Source organism: Puma concolor, chromosome B1 (genome assembly GCF_028749965.1).
Source record: "Puma concolor isolate L17-30 chromosome B1, mPumCon1.1.hap2, whole genome shotgun sequence".
NCBI classification, from domain to species: Eukaryota; Metazoa; Chordata; class Mammalia; order Carnivora; family Felidae; genus Puma; species Puma concolor.
In genome coordinates, this window is record NC_141670.1 from 3,049,045 (window position 1) to 3,070,990 (window position 21,946).

Sequence of the window (21,946 nt, forward strand, 5' to 3'; positions counted from 1 at the left end):
TGCTGACATTAACGCTGCCTGTGGCAGCGCACGTTAGCTTATGGCGCCTGTGCGACAATAAGCCAGCCTTGTTTCTGCAGTGCCTTCTGCCTGTAAAGTAGATCTTCACACGCCCATTTGGGCATGGAGCGGGATCGTCAATAATTTTTTAAAGCAAGGAAGGCTGATAGTGTCAAATGTTTACCACAAAAGACGAAAGGGAGATGAGCTCTATTATTATGTTTAAAGGGCATAAAGAATTTGACATAAATCATTCTTGGGCCACAGGCAACCCGTTTTTTTTTTTAACGTGTCGGATAAGCAAGGGTCATTATTTTCTACTGCTTCCACACTGGCTTCTGGACGTCTTTCTTCAAAGAGTACTAGAATTGGTCACAATGTTAAAGGGGTTGGTAACACGTGACTTCTTTTACGTTTTTCTCTTCTTCCTGTCTCTCTCTCTGCTCCTCTCTCTGTTCTTGTTTCTTCCGTGACTCTGGGGGCTCCTGCGTGGCCTCCCTGCCCACCTGCCCTACCTCTACCTGGAAATCCATGTGTCAGTCCCGCCCTTGTCAGGGCCTGCCTGGGCTGACTCAGGCACCGGCTGTCACCTACGTGCCACCTCGAGGCGGTAAGAGAAATCCAGAATTCTGGTGGGCACCACAGGCATGGTGAAATTACAATGTCTGGAATGTGAACGTAGGAGCCTGCAGTGTACTAGGAATCCCGGGCAAGCCCTGATGCACCGTTGTGTATGACAAGAGCTGCCCCTTCAGCACGCCTTCTGAACCAGGATGGCCACCTGGGCCAGCTACGGGCTTCCTCAAAGCCCTTGGGCCTCCGTCCAACCACAGCAGCGGCAGCACGGGACATCTGAGCTCGCGTTGCGGCTTCTGCTCAGTTTTAAGGCCTGCAGGTAACGGTTTTGTACGATGCCAGCCTGCAACCGCGGGGTTACAGAGCCCAGACCTTTCCTGACTCATTTCCGTATAAAAATCCCACATCCTGCTCATCCGCTTTTCCTCGTCTCCTTGTTTCTCCTCAAGTACAGAGCGGCTGATAAATAAATTGAGGTGATCACAGGTCACGCTTCGGTGTGGTCCTTCCGGGCAGTATTCTCCCAATATACGTTGGATACTTTCATTTGGAGGAATTCACAAAAACGTGTGGGGCCTTCTGGAAGGACCACGGGGAGTTCACAGGGCAAAAGCCAGCATGAACGTTTAGACCAGTGTCCCTGCTAAGAGCACTGGGTGGTGGATGCCACAGGGACCTTCCTCACCTTCTCCCCCAGAGAGTTCTGTCCTCTTCTGTGATGACACTCCTGGCTCCCAGCTCTTCCTGTCAAGTAGGAGGAGGAGGGATTCTGGACCCCAAGGGATCAGAAAGGTCTGTCACTCACACAAGTATCTCTCCGCTGCAAATGCTACCAGCTTGGTGATTGTTTTCATCTTCTGTTAGGGACACCCTGACGGAGGAAAGGCAAACAGCACTGCTCTCTGAGAGGTCACTCCAGCCTGTGGAAGCATGCTTACCAGGGCTCAGCTCTGTTGTCAAGCACAGGAGACCCACATCTCCTATCTCCATGCAGTCACTCTTTGAAGATCATAAAAATTACTGCTAGAATTACCGGCATATTATCGACTATGAGTAAGGGTGGCAAGCGGAAGAGGAACTCGTGACCTGACTTTCGATCATTCTCTGAATTCTAGAAAGAATCGGTAGGAATAACCTGTTTATTTAAACAAGTTAGGTGGGCAGATGCCATCACTTTCTACTACCTGCATATAGGCTTTAGGATATAATTTCTTCACAGGGTACTGGAGAAAATGGGCAGAATGATGTATGGCTACACAAACAAGGGAGAGAAAAGAGAAGAATGAGAAACTCTGTTCTAGTTTTATTCAGTGCCTAAATAAGGCACCATTCTCGTAAGCTTCATCCAAGCGTGTGCTCAAAGGCCATGTAGCTCCAGACTTACGAAAAGGGGTGCGGTGGGGCGATACAGCACTGAGGAGTTTTACAAACCTGGATGGTTGTTATGTGCACATATCTTCACTCCCAAGAAAGCAACGACTCAAAGGGACATTCAAAAGGAATGAAATAGGAGACTTTCTGGTTCTTAAATTGTACCTCATGTTTAAAAAAGACCTTACTTTGAAAGAAAGGTTGCATGATTATGAAGTGAAACCAACCAATTTAAATTTGAAATTAATCATTAAATCATGAACAGTCGATTTTCTTCCTATCAGAGAGAGTCATTTTTTTTATTAAGAACTCCACGTAGACTTGTATATGTGTATATGCATGTAAATATTTGCATGTGCGTCCATACGTGAGCATGAGAATCGGAGAAACATACATAACAGGTTCTTAATCTAAGCTGCTGGGTGGAGTTTGCACAGAGGTTAACATGAGGAGCAGGGGGTGATGTGGGGACAGGAAGGCAAGAAAAAGAAAACAATAATGAATAAACATCCCACATGTTAGATATGACCCCACTCACGATCATTTGTAAAATTATATGTGTGGGTATATATGTAACTATATATTTGTATAATAGCACTGAAACTTAATTTTGTTTATTTTGGGATAAGACTGTGAAAAACAGCAACCATAAAAACCTTGAAAAATAGAGGTTTTTATTCCCTCAGATTCAGTGTTCTGCATTTATCCATCTTTTTCCTTCTACTCAGAAAGGGACATATTTTCAAACAGAGGAAATTAACCGTTGGGTTTGTTTTTTCAAGTGACTGGCGTTAAAAATGCATTCCCAGGGTGAACCCCCCGGCTGCCTTCCACAAGTCCAGTTTCGTAAGGATCACTACAATATACTAGCATGACCTGATCTCCAAATCTCAGAAACTAAAACTATGACTCAAATTTGTATTTATGAAAACAAAAATGGGAAGGAGCACTTCAAGTTGGGCAAGATATCCTGCACTGTCACATTTCAGCAACCACTGTAATTACTTCTACCAATCTTTCTGGACTCTTGCAGTGCTTGTAAACAGCAACAGTTAGGTGTCATTACTGAGGTTCTGCTGGATTTTAACTCCTTCTCCACTCTTGGTTCCATGTTCTTTCCCCACTGAAACATGTTCACACAACAGCCTACCCATGTTCTTCCAGCAAAGAACCTCCCAGCTGTTGTTTAAGAGATACAATTTTAGTGGTAACTCCTTTGGTCAGGAGCTATATTTCTAATAGTAGTAATTTATGATTACAACATGTAGTAAACACATTTAATTACTTATTTAATTTTATAATCCATCAATGAGTATTTTATTATTTTTTTAGTTTTAAAGTGAAAGCCCCCAGGTTGCTCTCTTATCAATAAGAGAAGGTGCTTCAGGGCATGCAGTGCAGGGTGGACAGAGGCAGCAAGGGCTGTCACCTGTGCTAGGGAACCAGAGCGCATGCCTGGGGGGCAGATGGCAAGTGGACCCTCTGACTTACTCTCGTAGTGAATGAGGAAGCCGACGCTGGAGCGGCTGTTGTCCGTGGTGAAGAGGAGATACATGAAATGGCCAGTGCTGATCAGAAACCGGGGGGCCTGCGTGCCATGGTATTCTCCGATCAGCGGGGACGAGCTGGCTGGCCCATCTCGGACTTCCAGCGTGTCATAGTTGACTTCAGTCTGGAATCTGCGGAGATTCGTAATGAGTCAGAACACAAAGCTGCATTAACTTACTGACGTTCCCCAAGTATTTTCGTGCATTCACGACAAAGCCATGTATACCTATATATATAAAAGACTTACAGTTATTCAACCTTTAAAAAGACCAGGCCCTGGGCACATATGATATTTAAGCATGGTACATTTTTCTAGAAGAAAAGGTATACCCTAAACCTATCCCTCTTACTGAATACTGGGTCATGTCACATCCCAAATGTAAAAGAGGGCAGTCTTTAGCTCTAAAATCAAAATACTGTGAACCATATTAGTTTTCAGTGAGAGTAAGGGAAGGATAGGATGGGACAGGATGGGACAGGACGGAAGGAAAGAGCAGGGCAGGAGAGGAGAGGAGAGGAGAGGAGAGGAGAGGAGAGGAGAGGAGAGGAGAGGAGAGGAGAGGGGAAAGAAGGAAAGAAAGGAAGGAAGGAAGGAAGGAAGGAAGGAAGGAAGGAAGGAAGGAAGGAAGGAAGGAAGGAAGATAGAAAGAAAGAAAGAAAGAAAGAAATCAACTTAAAAATACTGTGAAAAATCAATCATGCATTTTCAAACTATGTTTCATGATCCCCCGTTCAACCAGTTTACGGACATCTTAAATGGGCACATAAGGAGACATGATCTCTTAAAGGAAGAAAGTAATTCGAACTACATGATGATATTCTGAATACTTTTAGGAAAAAAACTCCTGTGCCTCTTAAGCTGCGCTCACTCTATGCACACACCAGAAGCACCGAGAGCCCGGTGCTGTTCAGAAACGAAACGTGGCTTTCAAGGTTTGAACAGCTTCCCAAAGTGCTTCACTTTTAAGAAGGACTTTATGCGCGCAGAGAACCTGGCCCTGTGTTATATTTAGATATGGCGGCAGCCACTTGGGTCCTCTTGGGTGCGATGAGGAGACCATTCCAGGCACTGAGACAATTTTCGAACTGGGCCCATCTCGTCCTCAAAGAGCTAACCCGGTTTCCAGGGTCCGGTTGTGCCATCAGCGATCAGCTTACGCGAGCCTCGGACTCAGTCCGTGACTTTCAGGCGAAGAATTCCGTGGAAGCCTGGGTCATTATTATCCCCACACTCTGCATCAGAGGACGCCGACAGACAGTGGGGGTGGCGGGGGGGGGGGGGGTTGGCGAGCGCAGGCTGTCCTGGCTTCCGGGCACAACAACTGAAGAGGCTGAAAGCACAGGGCTGGGCCCTGCTTATCTCTAAATCACGCAACATCCTCCTAGAGCAGCCGGAGGACAATGACATGCTCTAGCACCTCAGCCTGGCGCAGCGACCCCTGCTCTTCCATCAGAAGGAACCCAAGACGCTTGCCCTGACACACGGTAGACCGGAATGGAGCCACAGGCTGTGCATTTGGGGTCCGATGGCACCGCTTCCTCGCTGACTTTTCCAGAACGTGTTCTGAACACGCTATGGTTTCTCACTTACCCAAGTTTAGATTCAAGAGGTTTGGATAAGCATGAAATAAATCTCATTTGCAAAATCTGTGCTACAGTCTCCAGACCTTCTGTCTTTAGCAACAGCTAGGACTGATGACGGCGCACATCTCAACAGCTGGCGGACTGCACACCACAATGGTTGTTTTCCTTTATTTGGCAACCTGATGTGCTTTGCGTAAGAATGACACCAGCATGAAATTTACTTATTTGTTTACTTACTTATCATTTTTTAATGTAACGTTTTGACTTTTATTTCATTTTTATTTAAATTTTTTAGAGTTTGGTACACCTGGGTGGCTCAGTCGGTCGAGCCACCGACTTCGGCTCAGGTCATGATCTCACGGGTCGTGGGTTCAAGCTCTGCATCAGTCTCTGTGCTGACAGTTCAGAGCCTGGAGCCTGATTTGGGTTCTGTGTCTCCCTCTCTCTCTGCCTCTCCCCCGCTCTTGCTTTGTCTCTGTCTCTGTCTCTCTCTCACTCAAAAACAAGTAAACATTAATTTTTTAAAAAAATTTTAATGGTTATTTTTGAGTGAGTGAGTGAGAGAGAGAGACAGAGAGAGAGAGAGAGAGACACCATAAGTGGGGGAGGGGCAGAGAGAGACAGAGACAGAGACAGAGAGAGACAGAGAGAGAGACAGAATCCGAAGCCGGCTCCAGGCTCTGATATGTCAGCACAGAGCCCAACACGGGGCTCAAACCCACAATTGTGAGATCATGACCTGAGCCAAAGTCGGAGGCTTATCAGACTGAGCCGTCCAGGCGCCCCCGTTATTTTGGACCTTTAAGTTTGTATGTATGAACACATCCTTTACTCGTGTGTCAGCCCACTGCTCGGGGCTAATCTCTACAACTAATCTCTACAACTAATCTCTAAAGAATAGTGTAAAAGTCACCAATGTCTGAAAATATCAGAAATATTGGTTCTTATAAATGAAATTTAGCAAAATATCACAGTTCCATAGAATTTAAAAGACAAGATTGAGAAAAATTATATGGCTCTCTCTCTCTGTTCAGGCAACTGAAAACACAGCACTAGTAACTTGTGCCAAACCAGGATATAAAGCCACAATTTTTCCTGAGTGATTTAAATTTGCTGTGATGCCAGGAATCAGGCAGTGCTTTGCTCTTCCCCCTCTCAATACCAGAAAGCATAAAAATTAATAAAGAACCATACTTAATTTACTGAATGTTATAGAGTTAATTTTTTCACAATGATTAAGTTTATATGCAAGGATCCATTCTCCAGTATAATGGATACACAAGACAGAATTTTAATCTTCTTCTGAAAGATTATCCTACTGGAGATTCTTATCTTACTAGACTTAATAAATGAACAATAATTTAAAATACAAATAATACCAAGTGATAACGCAACTCCCACTAAACGTATTTCCTATATATATTATTGGTTAGCAGAAAATTAGTGGAAACAAACAGAAAAAATATAACAATGTTCATCCGTCTTGAGACATTATAATATCCTGAATAGTTACACCCAAACTCTTTCAGTCAAGAAGAAGGTAATTGTTAACAGAAAGCTTAATATTGCCCAGACATTAAGCTTAAAACATTAAACAAATATGCTTCCTTACATTTGAAAACATCTATCTTTTTGAAAACATTTGAAATCATGAAACTGATTTCATCTTGGAGACAAACGGAGGTATGTTTTCTCATGGAGAATTCACGTAGTATGATTGTGTGTTAGATTATCAAATTTATTATCAAACAGCTACCTCCGACCGCATTCCAGTGACAGAACACTCACAGGGAATTACTCTGTCACACACCCCAGTGACAGCTCTGTAGCTTAAAGCATCACTAGGTCACGACACCGCATTCTTGGGCTGTTCCAGAAGGCATCGAAGGGACCAAAGAGGCTTCCATTTGTAATTAAACCCCAGGCCGAATTTATTTCAGCTACAGATCCCAAACCTGGAGTTGGACTCAGGGCCCAGCAACTGCGAGCACTGGGAATGATCATCTGGAACTTGGTACTCCCCTACGCAAGGCGGCCAAGTGAACTCAGCCCTGGCCTCAGAGGGTAAAATTCAAGAGGAACAAATACACCCAGCAAATGCCGGTTTCTCTTTAAGTGAACTCCTCTGGGGGATCCAACCAAGAACTGTCATATTTCTCCTTTTCATCATCCATTTAAGTAAAACCTTTGGATGTACATGGGTCAGTAGGCCCGAGTTAAGGAAAAGTTTGTTCTTACCTATCAAAAGTTATTTTGATAGAGTGTCCGGGCTTGGCTTCGATGATCCATTCACAGTTCAGAGAATCTTTATAATATCCTGGCCATCCGGGAGGCAGAATGAGTCCACTGGAAGCTGTCAGGTGTCCACCACACGGGGCTGAAAGACAGTTCAGGATGTCGGCAGGTCAGATTAAACATGCGGGGGCACCACAGCCACACCTGTGATGGCAGGAATGTGCTTCTGTCTTCAAGGACTTAACGTTGTCAAGGATTCGAGCTAAAGGCATCCCCAGATAAATGAAGATTACTGAAAGCAGAGCAGGTACATCCCACACCTGGGCGTCTATCATCAACTCACAGCAAAGGTCCTTCTACCTAAAAACGTCAAGGTGGAAGTGGGGGATAAATTTGTCACATCTGATTTTCACGTCAGATCCATGAAATGCACACCATCGACATCCGTATCTTGTATGTATTTGTACTTCCACAAACATCTGTTGATTAGCAAACAAAAATAGTTCACATCTGAAACAGAATTACCCTGTGGGGTATGTGTGCACGTGTGCGTGTGCATATGTGCACGTGTGCGCCTGAGTGTGGGCGTGAGTACATGTGTGTGTGTGCGTGTGTGTGTGTGCAGACAGATACTATAGTTTAATGATGTGTGTGTGCTTATTCAGCTAGGGTGCGCTTGTTTTATTAAAATGACTTTCCACACACATCAAACTAAATTATTAGTGAATGTTAGGAAAACAAAATTTTCAAATTCGAGAAACATAGGATTAATCTACATCAGTTCTTTCATGTGATCCATAATTATCAAGAAGAAAAGGAGTCTCAGGAAGGCATGTGCTTGGTGCTCTGGAAAAGGGATTTTGCATTTCTGTATAATCTACAGGAATTTTTAAATAATAATATATACTTAACACGTTTCTGCCCAGTCGCACATTTTTTTCAGATTTTTCTTCTCAAAGTTCTTTGCCATATTTGTAATCAAATATGTCAATCTACAGATAGCAAAGGAAACATAAAAATGTCCCCGGTTAAAAAAATCATTTTTGAAAAAAAATATATCGGGGCGCCTGGGTGGCTCAGTCAGTTGAGCGTCTGACTTCGGCTCAGGTCATGATCTCGCGGTCCGTGAGTTCGAGCCCCGTGTCGGGCTCTGTGCCGACAGCTCAGAGCCTGGATGGAGCCTGCTTCAGATTCTGTGTCTCCCTCTCTCTCTGACCCTCCCCCGTTCATGCTCTGTCTCTCTCTGTCTCAAAAACTAAATAAGTATTAAAAAAAAAAAATTAAAAAAAAGAAATGTTTATAAAAAATAAATAAAAAAGAAAAAAAAATATATCTTGTATCAAAAAATAGCCATGTGCATTAAAATGCTTAAAAATTATATACAATTTCACCCAGGTGTTGATGGTGGAGAAAAACATCTGACAGAGAAATCTATAAAAGCAATCATGGTGGCTTCATTTATAATGGAATAACAAAAGAAAAAAAATAAACATGACAAGATTATGACTACATATCAGAACGTCACAAACACATTTGAGATAATGTTTTCAAATCCTGTTAATGTAAGAAAATCTCTGCAATGAAAATATTACATTTTGCAAATCAAGATATAAAATTATACGTGTATCATAATCTAATAAAAATTTTTAATAAAAAATTTGTTTAAAGAAGAGGAAAAATTTAATTAAAAATTTGTTTAAGAAAAAAATTCAAAAATATGTTAATGGCAGATAACACTGGTGACTGCTGTGGGGATCATGTTTTTCTTGGTATAGTTTTCTTTCAAAATAAGCTGTGAGATGTGTGCGTTTTTTGTATAGTTAGAAGTTAATAACAAGAAATCAGTCATTTTTATGAACTTGAGTTATTAAAGAAAATCGTCATTATGTAATCATAATTTTAAAAACAACCTATCTTTACCAATTAACATTAGGATTTTGTTCTAGTTAAGTCCTTAACTTCATATTTTTAGCCTGTATTCCTATGCTTCCTGACATGTTACAGCAAATACTTTTTAGAAAAGATAAAGGCAAAATTAAACAATTTTACTTCTTTCATGTGTAATTATCCAAAGATACTATATAAGAAAGACATGCAGCGATTATAGATTTTTTTAAAAGTTTGATACATGAGATCTTTTTAAATCTGTGTGGTGACTTATTTTACATCTATAAGGCTTATTTCCCACCTAAATGCAAAACTGTATGTTTCCTTCACTTTACTAAAGTTTAAAAAAAAAAAAACTGAGTTGTTGGGGCACCTGGGTGGATCAGTCAGTTAAGCATCTGACTTCAGCTCAGGTCACGATCAGGTCACGAGCCTGCTTTGGATTCTGTGTCTCCCTCTCTCTCTCTGCCCCTCCGCCACTTGTGCTCTGTCTGTCTCTCTGTCTCAAAATAAACATTTAAAAAAATAAATAAAACTTTGAGTTGTTATATTTCTTGGAAGGAAGGTGCTCACACTGTCACACGTTGCTATTATTTCATTAATATCTTGTGTTTTACATATCACTTTACATTTACAGTATATGTTAGAAGAATCTGTATCACTTTACCCTGATGAAATAGATATTTTGATCTGTATATTGTAGATCAACAAAATTAAAGAGGTAATTGTTAAACGATAAAGTCAAGTTTGCCGTATTAGCCAACTCTGATTATGACATACTAGGCCACCAACCCCACAGTTATATTAGCTGTGACAAGAGAGATCTATTTCTCACACAGGCCACCTGTCTAGGGGATCCTTTCTTGAATGAGCTAAGGCACCGAGGTCTTGTAGGGGGCAAAGGCTCAGGGTCACTCACTGTGTATGTCACTTCCACTCACTCCTAACAGGCCACGACATGCTACAGGTTTCACCAAACCCCACTGAGGCCAAGAAAACCAACCGATTTGGCGGAGATTCTGTTTATCTGGTGAACAGCGCTAATGACTTTCGTATTCACAGAGGTGATAACAGAAAAGCAAATATGTGAACGAGGTCTTCAGAATGTACATTCTTTGATTTATTATTGAGTGTTTGTGCCCTTCGCGACAGCATTATGTTTTTCTATCTGGCTGGGGTATATTCCGTGAATGCTGGCTCTACGAAATATTATGTGGGAGTCGGTGCATATTTTACAGCAGCTGTGATAGTGTTCCCAACACAAAACTTCTATGAACTTGGAAGACAGACACCTTCCTTCTGCACCTCTCTGGTGCTCGTGTCTTTTTCAACGTCCAACCTTTAAACTTTTTTTCAAACCTGTTTTTATGGTATTTTGTTTATTTACATTTTTCACTTTTTGGGGGGTCACTTCGGATAATTTATACTTTGCTAGGGAATCACCAATTTCATTGAATGTTAAAATTTATTGCCATAGAGTTGATGATGTATTCTTGTACACTTATTTTCCCCCAAAATTAGCTTGTGTTTTTTAATTTTTTTTAAATGTTTATTTATTTTTGAGAGAAAGAGAGACAATGTGCACAAGCTGGGGAGGGGCAAACAGAGAGAGGGAGTCAGAGGATCTATGCTAACGGCACAGAGCCCAATGCAGGGCTTGGACTCATGAACCGTGAGATCATGACATGAGCTCAAACTGGATGCTCACCTGACCAAGCCTCCCAGGTGCCCAGGTTGTGTTTTCAATGACAGTGAACTGTACTGAAATATATGGGCAGGTTAGAGGCAGAACAAATAAACAGATAAATCTTTCATCCAGACCACAAACAATTTATACCCATGATTTATTGGTACCCAGCAAACTCTGCCAGAATAAATAAACATAATTTTTAAAGAACTTGCTCTATTGTGAGGCTTTCACTCTTTATGTAGAGTTATTGTTGGTAACAATAAATTATTTTATTATGTCAAATTATTATTTTTGTAATCATGGTTATTTTTCTTCTATTTTGCTAAAATACCTATAATTGTCTTTTCTCCTAATTTTCTTATCAGAATCATAGAAGGTTTGTCTATTTTATTGATACTAACAAAGACTCACTTTTGCATTATTCTAACATTTGATTTTTATTGATATGATATTCTAAGTCATTATTTTTTTCTAATTTGTTAATTTTAGCAATCAATTTCTTCACTTTTTGTCTTTTTGTTCAACACTGGGGCATCTGCCTCCTAGCACAGGCTCTCTGTCTCACATTATCTTAATAGAGAGGGTTCCCTCTGACAGGGTTTCTGGGTATCATATGCCTTAAGACTTGAGGCTTTCCCACATAATTTCTCTAAAGTATTTGCCTGTGCTTCTATTCGTGTAATATGCTTACATTGTAATTGGCATATAATCAGTGCATGTGGCCTGGACTTAGAGCAATTTGTTAAGGTTCACGTTATAATCAATTATATAATTGATTATAAAAAGTAATCCTTGAGAGAAACAATAAATGTGTATATTCTCAAAGGAACATCATGTTCCTTCTAAGTCTTTTCAAATGTGTTTGTGTTACTAAATCCTTTTTGCTTTTTTTATTTAAAAAAATATTAAAAAAAAAATTTTTTTTTTTAATGTTTATTTATTTTTGAGACAGAGAGAGACAGAGCATGAACGGGGGAGGGGCAGAGAGAGAGGGAGACACAGAATCGGAAGCAGGCTCCAGGCTCTGAGCCATCAGTCCAGAGCCCGACGCAGGGCTCGAACTCATGGACCGCGAGACCGTGACCTGACCCGAAGTCGGCCGCTTAACCGACTGAGCCACCCAGGCATCCCTAAAAAAATATTTTAATGCTTTATTAATTCTTTGGGAGAGAGAGAGACAGAGCATGAGTGGGGGAGAGGCAGAGAGAGGGAGGCAAAGAATCTGAAGCGGGCCCCGAGCTGTCAGCACAGAGCCTGATGTGGGGCTCGAACTCAAAAGCTGTGAGATCATGACGTGAGCTGAAGTCAGACAGTTAACCTACTGAGCCACCAGGCGCCCCTGTGTTACTAAATCCTTTATTTTCCATTTGATTTTTTTCCAACTAGATCCACTCAATTCTGAAGTAGCATTTCTATTTCTCTTCAGCAAGGACATTGATTGGGGGTATTTTGTGAGTTAGATTATCAGAGTATCTATGCACACTCCCTGAGAGTCACCAGAACTCAGGAATTGGGTTTCTCAGTACAAGTAAATTAAAAAAAAAAGAAAAAAATCTTTCACCATCAACTAGTCCTTTAAGAGTTTTCTGTGTTAACAACCCACAGCTGAGTCTGCAGGTCTCTTCCAAATAACAAAAGAATGGTCCATTCACATTTAACGTGATACTTTCTCCTTCGTCGGACTTTATTTGAAACACCATCTGCCGCTTTCTTCCTCCGACTGTGCTGAGGAACACATTTGCCCTGCACCTTGTAACACATCTACACACAGACTTTTTCAGGTAAGCCCTCCAAAGACAGTGGGAATCGTGGCCAGAAGACAACAGAGACTAGAGAGTACTGACTTAAAACCAAAAACAAACGAAAAAACCCTTCTTTCCAGGGCTCCTGGGTGGCTCAGTCTGTTGAGTGTCCAAGTCTTGATATCAGCTCAAGTCAGGATCCCAGGGTCATGGACTCGAGCTCTGAGTCAGTCTCTGAATGTGAAACCTGGTTGGGACTCTCTCCCTCTCTCTCTGACCCCCCCCCCACCCCCTCCATGTGTTCTCACTCTCTCTCAAAAATAAACAATACAAACATTTTTTTAAAAAAGCCATACCCTTAGAAGACATGATAAAACTAGGCAAGAATGAGCATCCTACTACTGTGCTCTCTCCCTACAGTTTACCAGTTTTCCACCCCCAGCGGTGCTCAGCCGCACCAGACTGCTTGAGCACTTTATGAAAGTATGAACGTGAGGACGTGTTTCTGGAGCTTTCACCGCGTCCTGACCCTTAGATTAACGACGCTAACTTGGCCTGGGGCTGAGGGATGAGGTTGTGAGACAGAAGCCACCGCCCCACCGCGGTCAGCCCGCTGGGCAGTTCGCCTTTCGCAGGACATTCTGCTTCTGCTTACACTGCCTGCACGCTAACGTGAGGCCGATCATTCTAGACAGGAGAAAAAGGTCCTGAAGCTACGAGGGAAGACAGATCAGGTTCACAACTGTAGGCTGTATTGGACACACAGGATGTTTTGAATTTGCTTATCGTAGAATAAACACCTAGAGATCGATGGTAACTGAAAAACTAAAAAATAAACAGTGGAAAAATTCACCTGTACCTGTGATCAACATTTTGTTGTATACTCTCTTTTTAGGCTTTTAAAAACTATTATTATCACGACATGCGCAAATATTCGTATGTTCTTCACGGTGGCGTATTATAACACAAGTGGTCGTATCATCTGGTCGTTCCCACGATGAACATCACATGATGAACATCTTCGACGGTACAATCTGTGTTAACGATGCACGCATCCCGGTGTATGAGCGTGTGATGATTTATCTGATTCTCTGTTGTTTAAAGTTGAATTATTTGCACGTTTGGTTGCTATATTTAATACTGCAAAGAGCATTCTTGAAAAAAAAAATCTTTCCAGAGTTGTTTATGTCCTTACAATTTTGATCCAGAAATACAACTTATATAGCTCAAAAAGTAAAACGAAAATGTACAACCATTCGTATAAATTTGTACCATGATGCCATAATCTTGTCCCCTCAACAGCATGGCCAGAAACTGCCAGCTATTCCCAACCTTATGAACAATACATCTTATTAACGTTTTCAAATTTTACCTTTGTTTTAAAATCTGTATTTCTTGCCCATTTGAAAAGGCTACATAATACATGACTGCGACTGTGTGACATTCTAGAAAAGGCAGCATTATAGAAACAGTAACAAGATCAGTGGTTGGCAGGGGCTGGGAGTTGGGGGAGGGGTGAGGGGGTGGGACACAGGATTTTTAGCGTACGGAGACCACCCTCACGGCACTAAAATGATGGATACGTGTCATTACACATTCGTCCAAACCCAGAGAATGTGCCCCACCAACAGCGACCGTGATGTAACCATGGACTCTGGGTCACGGTGACGTGTCACTGTGGGGTCATCGGTTGTAACAAATGAACCACCTGGTGGGGATGCTGATCACTGGGAAAGCTGTGCATTTGTGGGGTGGGAGGTATATGGGAAATACCCACAGCTTCCACTCAATTCTGCTGTGAACCTAAAAGTGCTCTTTAAAAAAAGTCTACTTAAAATGTATTTCCTGATATTTACCGGAGTTAAGTTTTTTTAAAACAGCTTTTCTTATCTTAGCTCATTTTGTATGGGCCATTCTGATGGGGTGTGAGTACATATTCTGAGTAAATATTTTTTACCTGACCAAACACTGGAGGTGCTATCCTCCCCATTTCCGACCCCCTCTAGTTTTCCTTCCTGGTTAACCAGAGTAGAAATGTCAGGAAGAAAAGTAGTTATGCGGTATTTGCATCAGCTGCATACAGAGCCACAAAACAACATGGCTACTGAAACCCGTGCTGCTGTCACAGGCTGAATCATGCCCACCCCCACCCCCAGTTTATATTTGCGATTTTCAATTCCAGCACCTGAGGATGTGACCTTATTTGGAAACAGGGTCCTTGCAGACATAATCACCTAGGGTGGCTTATTAGCATGGCGCTCATCCAATGTGACTGGTGGCATCAGAAAGAGGACACATTTGGCAACGTAGGAGCTCTCCATGGAGAAAGCTGGGGTGATGCTTCTGGCAGCCAAGGAACTCCAGAGACACCAGCAGCCCCCCCAAACTGGGACAGAACTGGAACGGATTCTCCCTCAGAGCTGAAGAGGAACCAGCCCTACTGACAGTGCCCTGGGACTTTCAGCCTCCAGGACCCTGAGACACCAGATGGCTATTTGTTAAGCCACCAGGGGTGCGGTACTCTGTGACATCAGCCCGGGGAAACCAACCCAGCTGTGCGTCCGCTTGTTGGTTAGGTTAGATCACATTTCAAAGGAAAATAACTGGCGAACGAGAGCAGACCCGTACCTTCGCAGCGGGGGACCGTGGAGCTCCAGACCACATTTCCATCCTGCAGGGTGCAGGTGATAGACTCCGACCCCTGGGTTTTGACAAAGCCATCGTCACAGTGGAAAGAAACCGAACTCCCAAGTAGAAATCTGTCCCCAAAACGTCGCCCATTTATGGGAATCCCAGGATCATGGCACTCATTCTGACCAAATGCTAAAAAGGAAAAAAAAAAAAAATTCTATAATTATAGAATTAAAATACTAGACTATTAAGTAGGTATATTTAAAAAGGAAGAAACAAGCTAACTAATAAAGCGATTTATTGTCCTGAATTTCAGTTAAACACTTACAGATAGATAAATGCATTAAGCAGACAGGATAGTGATATCTAGTAAGACAGAAAGAACGAAGACATGGATAAATATATACAACTATTGTCTACACTACATTGCACAGTTTGAAAGCACTTTGTGCGTGCACTAAGAAAAACAAGAAATATGGCAGGTGCTAGAAATGATTTTGGTTCAGACACATCTGGGTTAGAATCCTGGCTCTTGTGTTTTTTATCTGCCCTTTGGCAGATATTCTGATGATCTGATTAGATATCTTAATTCACAGATAAGGAATGCCCAGCCTATATCCCAGAGTTTCTGTAATATTAAATGAAATAATTGCTGGCAAATCCTAAGCACAGAGCCTAAGAGAAGTAGGCAGCCAGCAAATTATGATTTATAACTCACATTTAACATTGTTACCTTACTTTATTCACTTAACAACGCATTTAAGTAGATGTTCTTAAATACAATCTGGTTTGCAAATGAGGGCCCTGAGACAAAAAAAAAGAAAGAAAAAAGGTGTCTAACCAAAATTCACTAAGTATACCAAGTATTGGTATATCCCCACAGCTCCTGACCCCAAATGGCTCAATCCGTTTGCTACAGTAGTTTTTGCATGGAGGATGATGCATGGGTGGATGGATGGATGGATGCAGGGATGGAAAGAAGGAAGGAAGAGAGGGAAGTTCAGTCCTGTCACTATGCTACGTATCACTGTAAAGCCTCTGAAGAGTCGGCCTGGACACGTGTGGTCAGGGGGCCCGGACACGTGGGGGTGGGGCGGGTGGCAGCAGGCTTACTGGTGTAAGTGATGTTGAACCCCCTGCCGGTGGTGGAGTGGTCAGACTGAAATTCCAAGCGGACGATGTGCCCACTGCTGGCCAGCTGGGAGGGCACCTCGTGGCCCGAGAAAGTGCCGAGGACTGTTAGGTCAGAAATCCCATCGTCTTTGATCGCCAGGAAGTCAAACTGAGGCTCCACGTCAAAATCGTTGAAAATGAGGTGGATCCTGCTCCCGGGTTCAGAGATGATCAACCAAACGCAGTTCATGTTGTTGCCGTATTCCTCCGGATAATTGGGGGACAGGATAATCCCCGACGACGCAGTGAAGTTGAAGAAACACGAGACTGGGAAGACACAAGCGTACTTTCAAACAGGTCTGCACAGATCCCAATAAGGGGCACCTGCAGCTGGTTGCTGTGGACGCAGGGCTGGCAGCGTCCGACTGTTCAACTGGCAATTCTGAACCTGAACACTCCCTCTTCCCCTGAGTCGGAAAGACAGGATCCCTTTGGACGCACCACCACCAGAGCCAAATGATCTGGCGGAGGCTTGACGCAGAGATCATCCTCCCCGACTTCACGGACACTTGGGGCAAATATTAGAATTTCTAGTTAAAGCTTTCTGCCTTCAGAGGAGCAAACGGTCATATGAAAAGGCATGTCTGTGTCACAGGCACAATTTCCGGAAAATAGTATCCGTGCTATTTAGTCTTCTAGGACGACCTTTCTCTTTACATTTTATGTTTGCCTTTAAAGTGCAGTTTCTCAGGTTAGTTATTGTTTATCAGTTACGGGTACAGTTAATAAGTAACAACTCCGAGGAGCAGACCAATGGTTCGGGTGGATAATATAAAAATCTCTTGGGACATTTGTCTCTTAAGGGTGTGTACCTGAAACCAGTTTACGTGTATGCACACATGCATGTATGTACACATGTGACTTTTTGGAGGACACCTGTTGGGTTTATTCCCACATTGTCCAGGCCAAGCTACATCTGGTTACCATATAAATCTTGCTTTTAAACTGCCATGAAGTGCAAACGTTTGACTTACGAGGAGCAGGCAGTTCTTGGACCGAAACCCAAGCGAACACCAGCCGGGCTCACCAGCGATGTGTCCCTGGTGCAGCATTAGCAAAGTCATACAGACGGGTGCCTGGGGAGGTCTCACTCGGGCCACCCACGGGAGCCCTGGAGGGAGCCAAAGCTTTTCTGCACGAAACGTTCTTTCTACAGAGAGCCCTGGGCTCCACGTGCTCTAGAAGAGGTACCCACGTCACGGGTCGCTTTTACCTGAGTGAGGACAGCAAGGGAGTGGGCATTGGACAATGCCCCTGCCCCTTCTGGTCCCTGAGGCTCTCCCTAGAGATGCTGACAGCAGCCATCTCTGTCCCCTGCCCCTGCCTGGCATGCAGCCCTCTCTGTCCCTGGCCCCGGCCCCTGCCCGGCCCCCCAGGGCACAGTACTCACACACACAGCTGGGCTTGTTCCCCGACCACTGGTTGTTCTGCTGGCACGTGATGACCCTCTCCCCCACCAGCTCGAAGGCCGCCTGGCACTCAAAAGTGAGGGTGTCCCCGTGCAGGAAGCTGCTGCCAGTCCGCTTCCCGTAGGCAGGGACCCCAGGGTCCCCGCATCCTCCCTTTTCGATTTCTGAAAATGGGAGAGGAAAACGAGCCGTCAAAAAAAAAAAAAAAAACAAAAAAACAAAAAAACACATGCAGTGAACATTTGTCAGCAATTCAGAAAGTGAGCGAGTGGTTCCTTCTGCTGGTCTATCTGTAGTTTTTGTTAAGAGTTTCCAAAGGATGCCCGTTTCATCAACATTTAATTACAAAAGCCTGGGGGTAAAAAGGCTAAGTGAACTTGAGAGAAAGGTATTTAATGTACTGTCTCCTAAGGGAGACGAACAGTTACACGGATGCTGGTGACACAAATGCTACAATTAATACATAGATGCCTCTTGCGGCCCACGCGCCTCCTGCACCCTGCCGTTAAAATGTAAACACGTATTATGTTTTCATCTGTCTGTTTTTTTTTTTTTAATGTAAACAATACAAGATTGTTCATTCGCTACTGAATATTTAAGTCAATAAATGCATTTGAATATTCCTTCCCTCAATCTTAAGACTCGTTTATGAAACAAAGCGAATATATTAATGGTCCCTGGATGAAGAGAAAATGGGCAGAATCAAGCCCCTTTTCATGAAAACACAACTGTAATGAAATAGGGACACAAACACACCAGGAGTATGTATACATAGACTTCAACCGCACCTCCGTCTTAAGTGTTAACTACACAGAATCTCTTAAATGAAATAGGCTATTTACTCACATAGAAGTAGTTTTTGAGAGCAAACTATGTGTCAGGCCCTGTTCTAGGTACTGAGGTGACTGAGCAAACAAGACAGAATTCTCGCGCTCGTGGGGCTTACATTATATGGAGGGAAACCATGAAAGTTTCAAATGTATATGAGTTTCAGATCACAATAGGTGGGGTTTGAAGCAAAGTGGAGACATTCAAAGGATTACACAATAATAGATGGGGGAGGAAAGAGAAGGTATGAACATCCTGAGGGAAGCCTGAAATCAGCCCTTCTAAGAAAGAGATACCAGCCCAGTGTAGCAGGCACCGATCGCTAGAAAGGAAGGGAGGGACCCCCCCCCCCCCCGAGCAGCCTGTTGGGTTTTTGTGTGTTTTGCCCTGGGAAGAAGGTGTTGCAGGGTTTTAGGATGAGATAGGAGCTGAGCTGAATACAAGTGTAAACATTCTCTGCAGGACTGGTGAGCGCAGGGAGGGAGACAAGCGAATTTCAAGACGCAAGGGATGGTTTCCACACACACATCCAAAATGCACCGATTGGGTCTGCCTTCTGAAATTTGTCATGGGCTTATTCTAATTTCTTGCACTGACCAAGCACAAACTCAAATTTAGGTTTTATTAGCAATCTAACTACTTTCTAATCCAGTTCACAATTTTGGAGGATGTCTGTAGAATGGCACAGGACTGGGTTGCTGGATGGTCTTGAGGATCGTGCCTACCCTATGTGGAACGTATACACACACCCAGTGACGAGAGGAGAAACTGTACTTCTGAGAGTTCAGGCATACCAAAGCAGTGGAATCAGCCCGTACTATCATAATGCTGTCAAGACTTCCAGTATATGGGATACTGTCACACCTGTTTTCTTAAGCGTAAGAGCAGGAAGCAAAAACAGGTGCAGGGACACAGGTCCAGGGTGCTCCGCTAACCTCCCGGGCTCTCCAGTAAAGGTGACCCTTATAGTGACAGATCCACGGGAACAGAAGTGTTCCTGGGTGCAACGCAGGCCAAAGAAATCACCCAGAGAATGTGTTTTCTTAAGGACAGACGTTGGCGTTCAAGTCGTGTGACTTGACTTGAACTGAGCCACGAGTGGGTTTACTTGAATTCAACACTCGGGATGCCTTGAACCAAGTTGTTGTTGTTGTTGTTGTTGTTGTTTTTTCCGACGTGAATCAAAGGCAGTTCACAGCAATGGTTTATAACAAAACCCAGCTTGCAGTTCGTGGGCCTCTCAGTCGGGTAGGGACTGAGCACCCCTGGTCCTGGCAAAGGACACAGCCCTGAGGTCAGGAGTCAGGATGCCAGACTGGATTCTGGGCCTCCTGGCCTTTGAGTGGCCACCATGAGCAATTGAGTCTCTCAAAAGCCTCGTTTATGCATCATCAGGGACCACTGCCTACCTCAAAGGACAGATGAGGGGGTTAAACGACAGAATTCACACAACATACCCAGCATATAGGGCTCAAAGTGTTAGCCATTATACGATTGTGAGCAAACCTTAGACTTGCAGACGTCAGTTGTGCATCTGTGGTTCCAAAACCTGCGGTTCCTTCTTACAAGGAAATAAATGATGGCACGTTGGGATAATGCTGTTTCCTACATTAACTGATTCCAAGAACTCCTGAGTGGAGTGCGAGGACACCGCACGGTTGTGGTTAGACCTGCGGTGTGGGTGCAGATGAAGGCCACTGTGCCCCTCCTGCTGGGGTGAAGACAGTCCTGTGGTCATTCACTTCCACCAAAGATGCCGACCGTCGTGGGTCCAGACGCGTCCTTACTAGGTGCTCCGTAGAGACCAGTGATTAGTGGCCAGACAGCGTGGTGTGGGGTCAGCAGGTGTGAGCGCTAGTAGGACTTTTTCTTCAGCCACGGGAGAAGTGTGGTCGTGGCCCGTGATTACACCAGTGTAGCTTCATCTGGAGGAGGTGCGAGGGGTCACTCTGCATGCGTGACCCCAACACACTGAGCCCGCTCTTGCCCCCAAATGAGCGTGACACAATCCGCACGGGGTTTTGAAATTCCCCTTGGAGGTCACACTGCCTTCCCTTGAGAATCTGCATCTACTTCACATAGTTTTTGTGAAACTATGGAACAAATGGAAGATGAATAATCAGTGTTGACATTGATATAGCAACCGCAGGAAACCTGTTTCCATACATAACGAAATGTAAGACGTCAAAGATGACCTTGAGAGGCTTTTGTGGAAAAGAATATGACAGTTTGTTATCAGTCGAAAGACTGAAGTCCCTACAGACCAAAAACAAAATAAAACAAAACAAAAACAAAACAAACAAACAAACAAAAAAGCTGGTCAAAAGATCTCTTCCAAATTATCAATCTAGAAACGGAACTTGAGGAAATATTAGGTGTGATTATTTCTTTACTTCTTCTCTGATATTGTTTATCAGTATCAGCCTTCTACTGGGGACTCTATGACATTCCTACTGATGCGTTTTCCTTCTTCTTTTTTTAATCTTTTTTTTTTTTAATGTTTATTTATTTCTGAGACAGAGAGAGTCAGAGCATGAGTGGGGGAGGGACAGAGAGAGAAGGAGACACAGAATCCAAAGCAGGCTCCAGGCTCTGAGCTGTCAGCACAGAGCCCGATGTGGGGCTCAAACTCATAAACCGGGAGATCATGACCTGAGCCGAAGTCGGTCACTCAACCAACTGAGCCACCCAGGCGCCCCTGTTTTCCTTCTTCTTGACAAGAACCTTTAAAAGTACTACATCCTATTATTTCATTTTAATTTTTCTGTATTAAGTTTTCTGAATTTTATGATTTATTTTCGAAGGATATTTTTAAAACTTCACCTAAAACAATTCTATTGACACTACATACTTAACATTCATCTCTAACGTGTTTTATTAGGTATATTAGACCTGTAAATGTTTACATAACAAATGAGTAATTGGATTCATCATTTTCTCTTTTATCTTTGTTAATGTTTGTTTATTTTTGAGAGAGAAAGCGCGAAGTGGGGAGGGGCAGAGAGAGATGGGGATAGAGAATCTGAACTGGGTTCTGCGCTGTCAGCACAGAGCCCGAAGAGGGGCTCCAACTCCCAAACCGTGAGGTCACGACCTGAACCCAAGCTGGACGCTTAACCGACTGAGCCCCCAGGCGCCCCGCTATTTGCTCTTTTAATTTATCTGGGCGTTTTTGCTTTTACCAACATACGGGCATTAGATGGCATGGGAGCCAAAGAGCAAGACTGACAGTGAGCCTGGCAGGGGGACTCTTGCTGTGGCAAGCCCGTGTG

General features: G+C 43.4%; 1 protein-coding gene across 5 annotated transcripts in view; it reads right to left on the minus strand.

Annotated features, from left to right (window-relative positions):
- Positions 1 to 21,946, minus strand: part of CSMD1 (CUB and Sushi multiple domains 1) — a 2,044,057-nt gene that overhangs the window by 389,335 nt on the left and 1,632,776 nt on the right. For all 5 annotated transcript variants that reach the window (XM_086703086.1, XM_086703088.1, XM_086703085.1 and 2 more), the window contains 5 exons: positions 17,828 to 18,010; positions 16,378 to 16,704; positions 15,262 to 15,456; positions 7,318 to 7,456; positions 3,439 to 3,626 (listed from right to left, as the gene is read on the minus strand). In XM_086703086.1, coding sequence (XP_086559212.1) covers positions 3,439 to 3,626; positions 7,318 to 7,456; positions 15,262 to 15,456; positions 16,378 to 16,704; positions 17,828 to 18,010 — 1,032 coding nt within the window. The remainder of the gene's footprint in view (positions 1 to 3,438; positions 3,627 to 7,317; positions 7,457 to 15,261; positions 15,457 to 16,377; positions 16,705 to 17,827; positions 18,011 to 21,946) is intronic.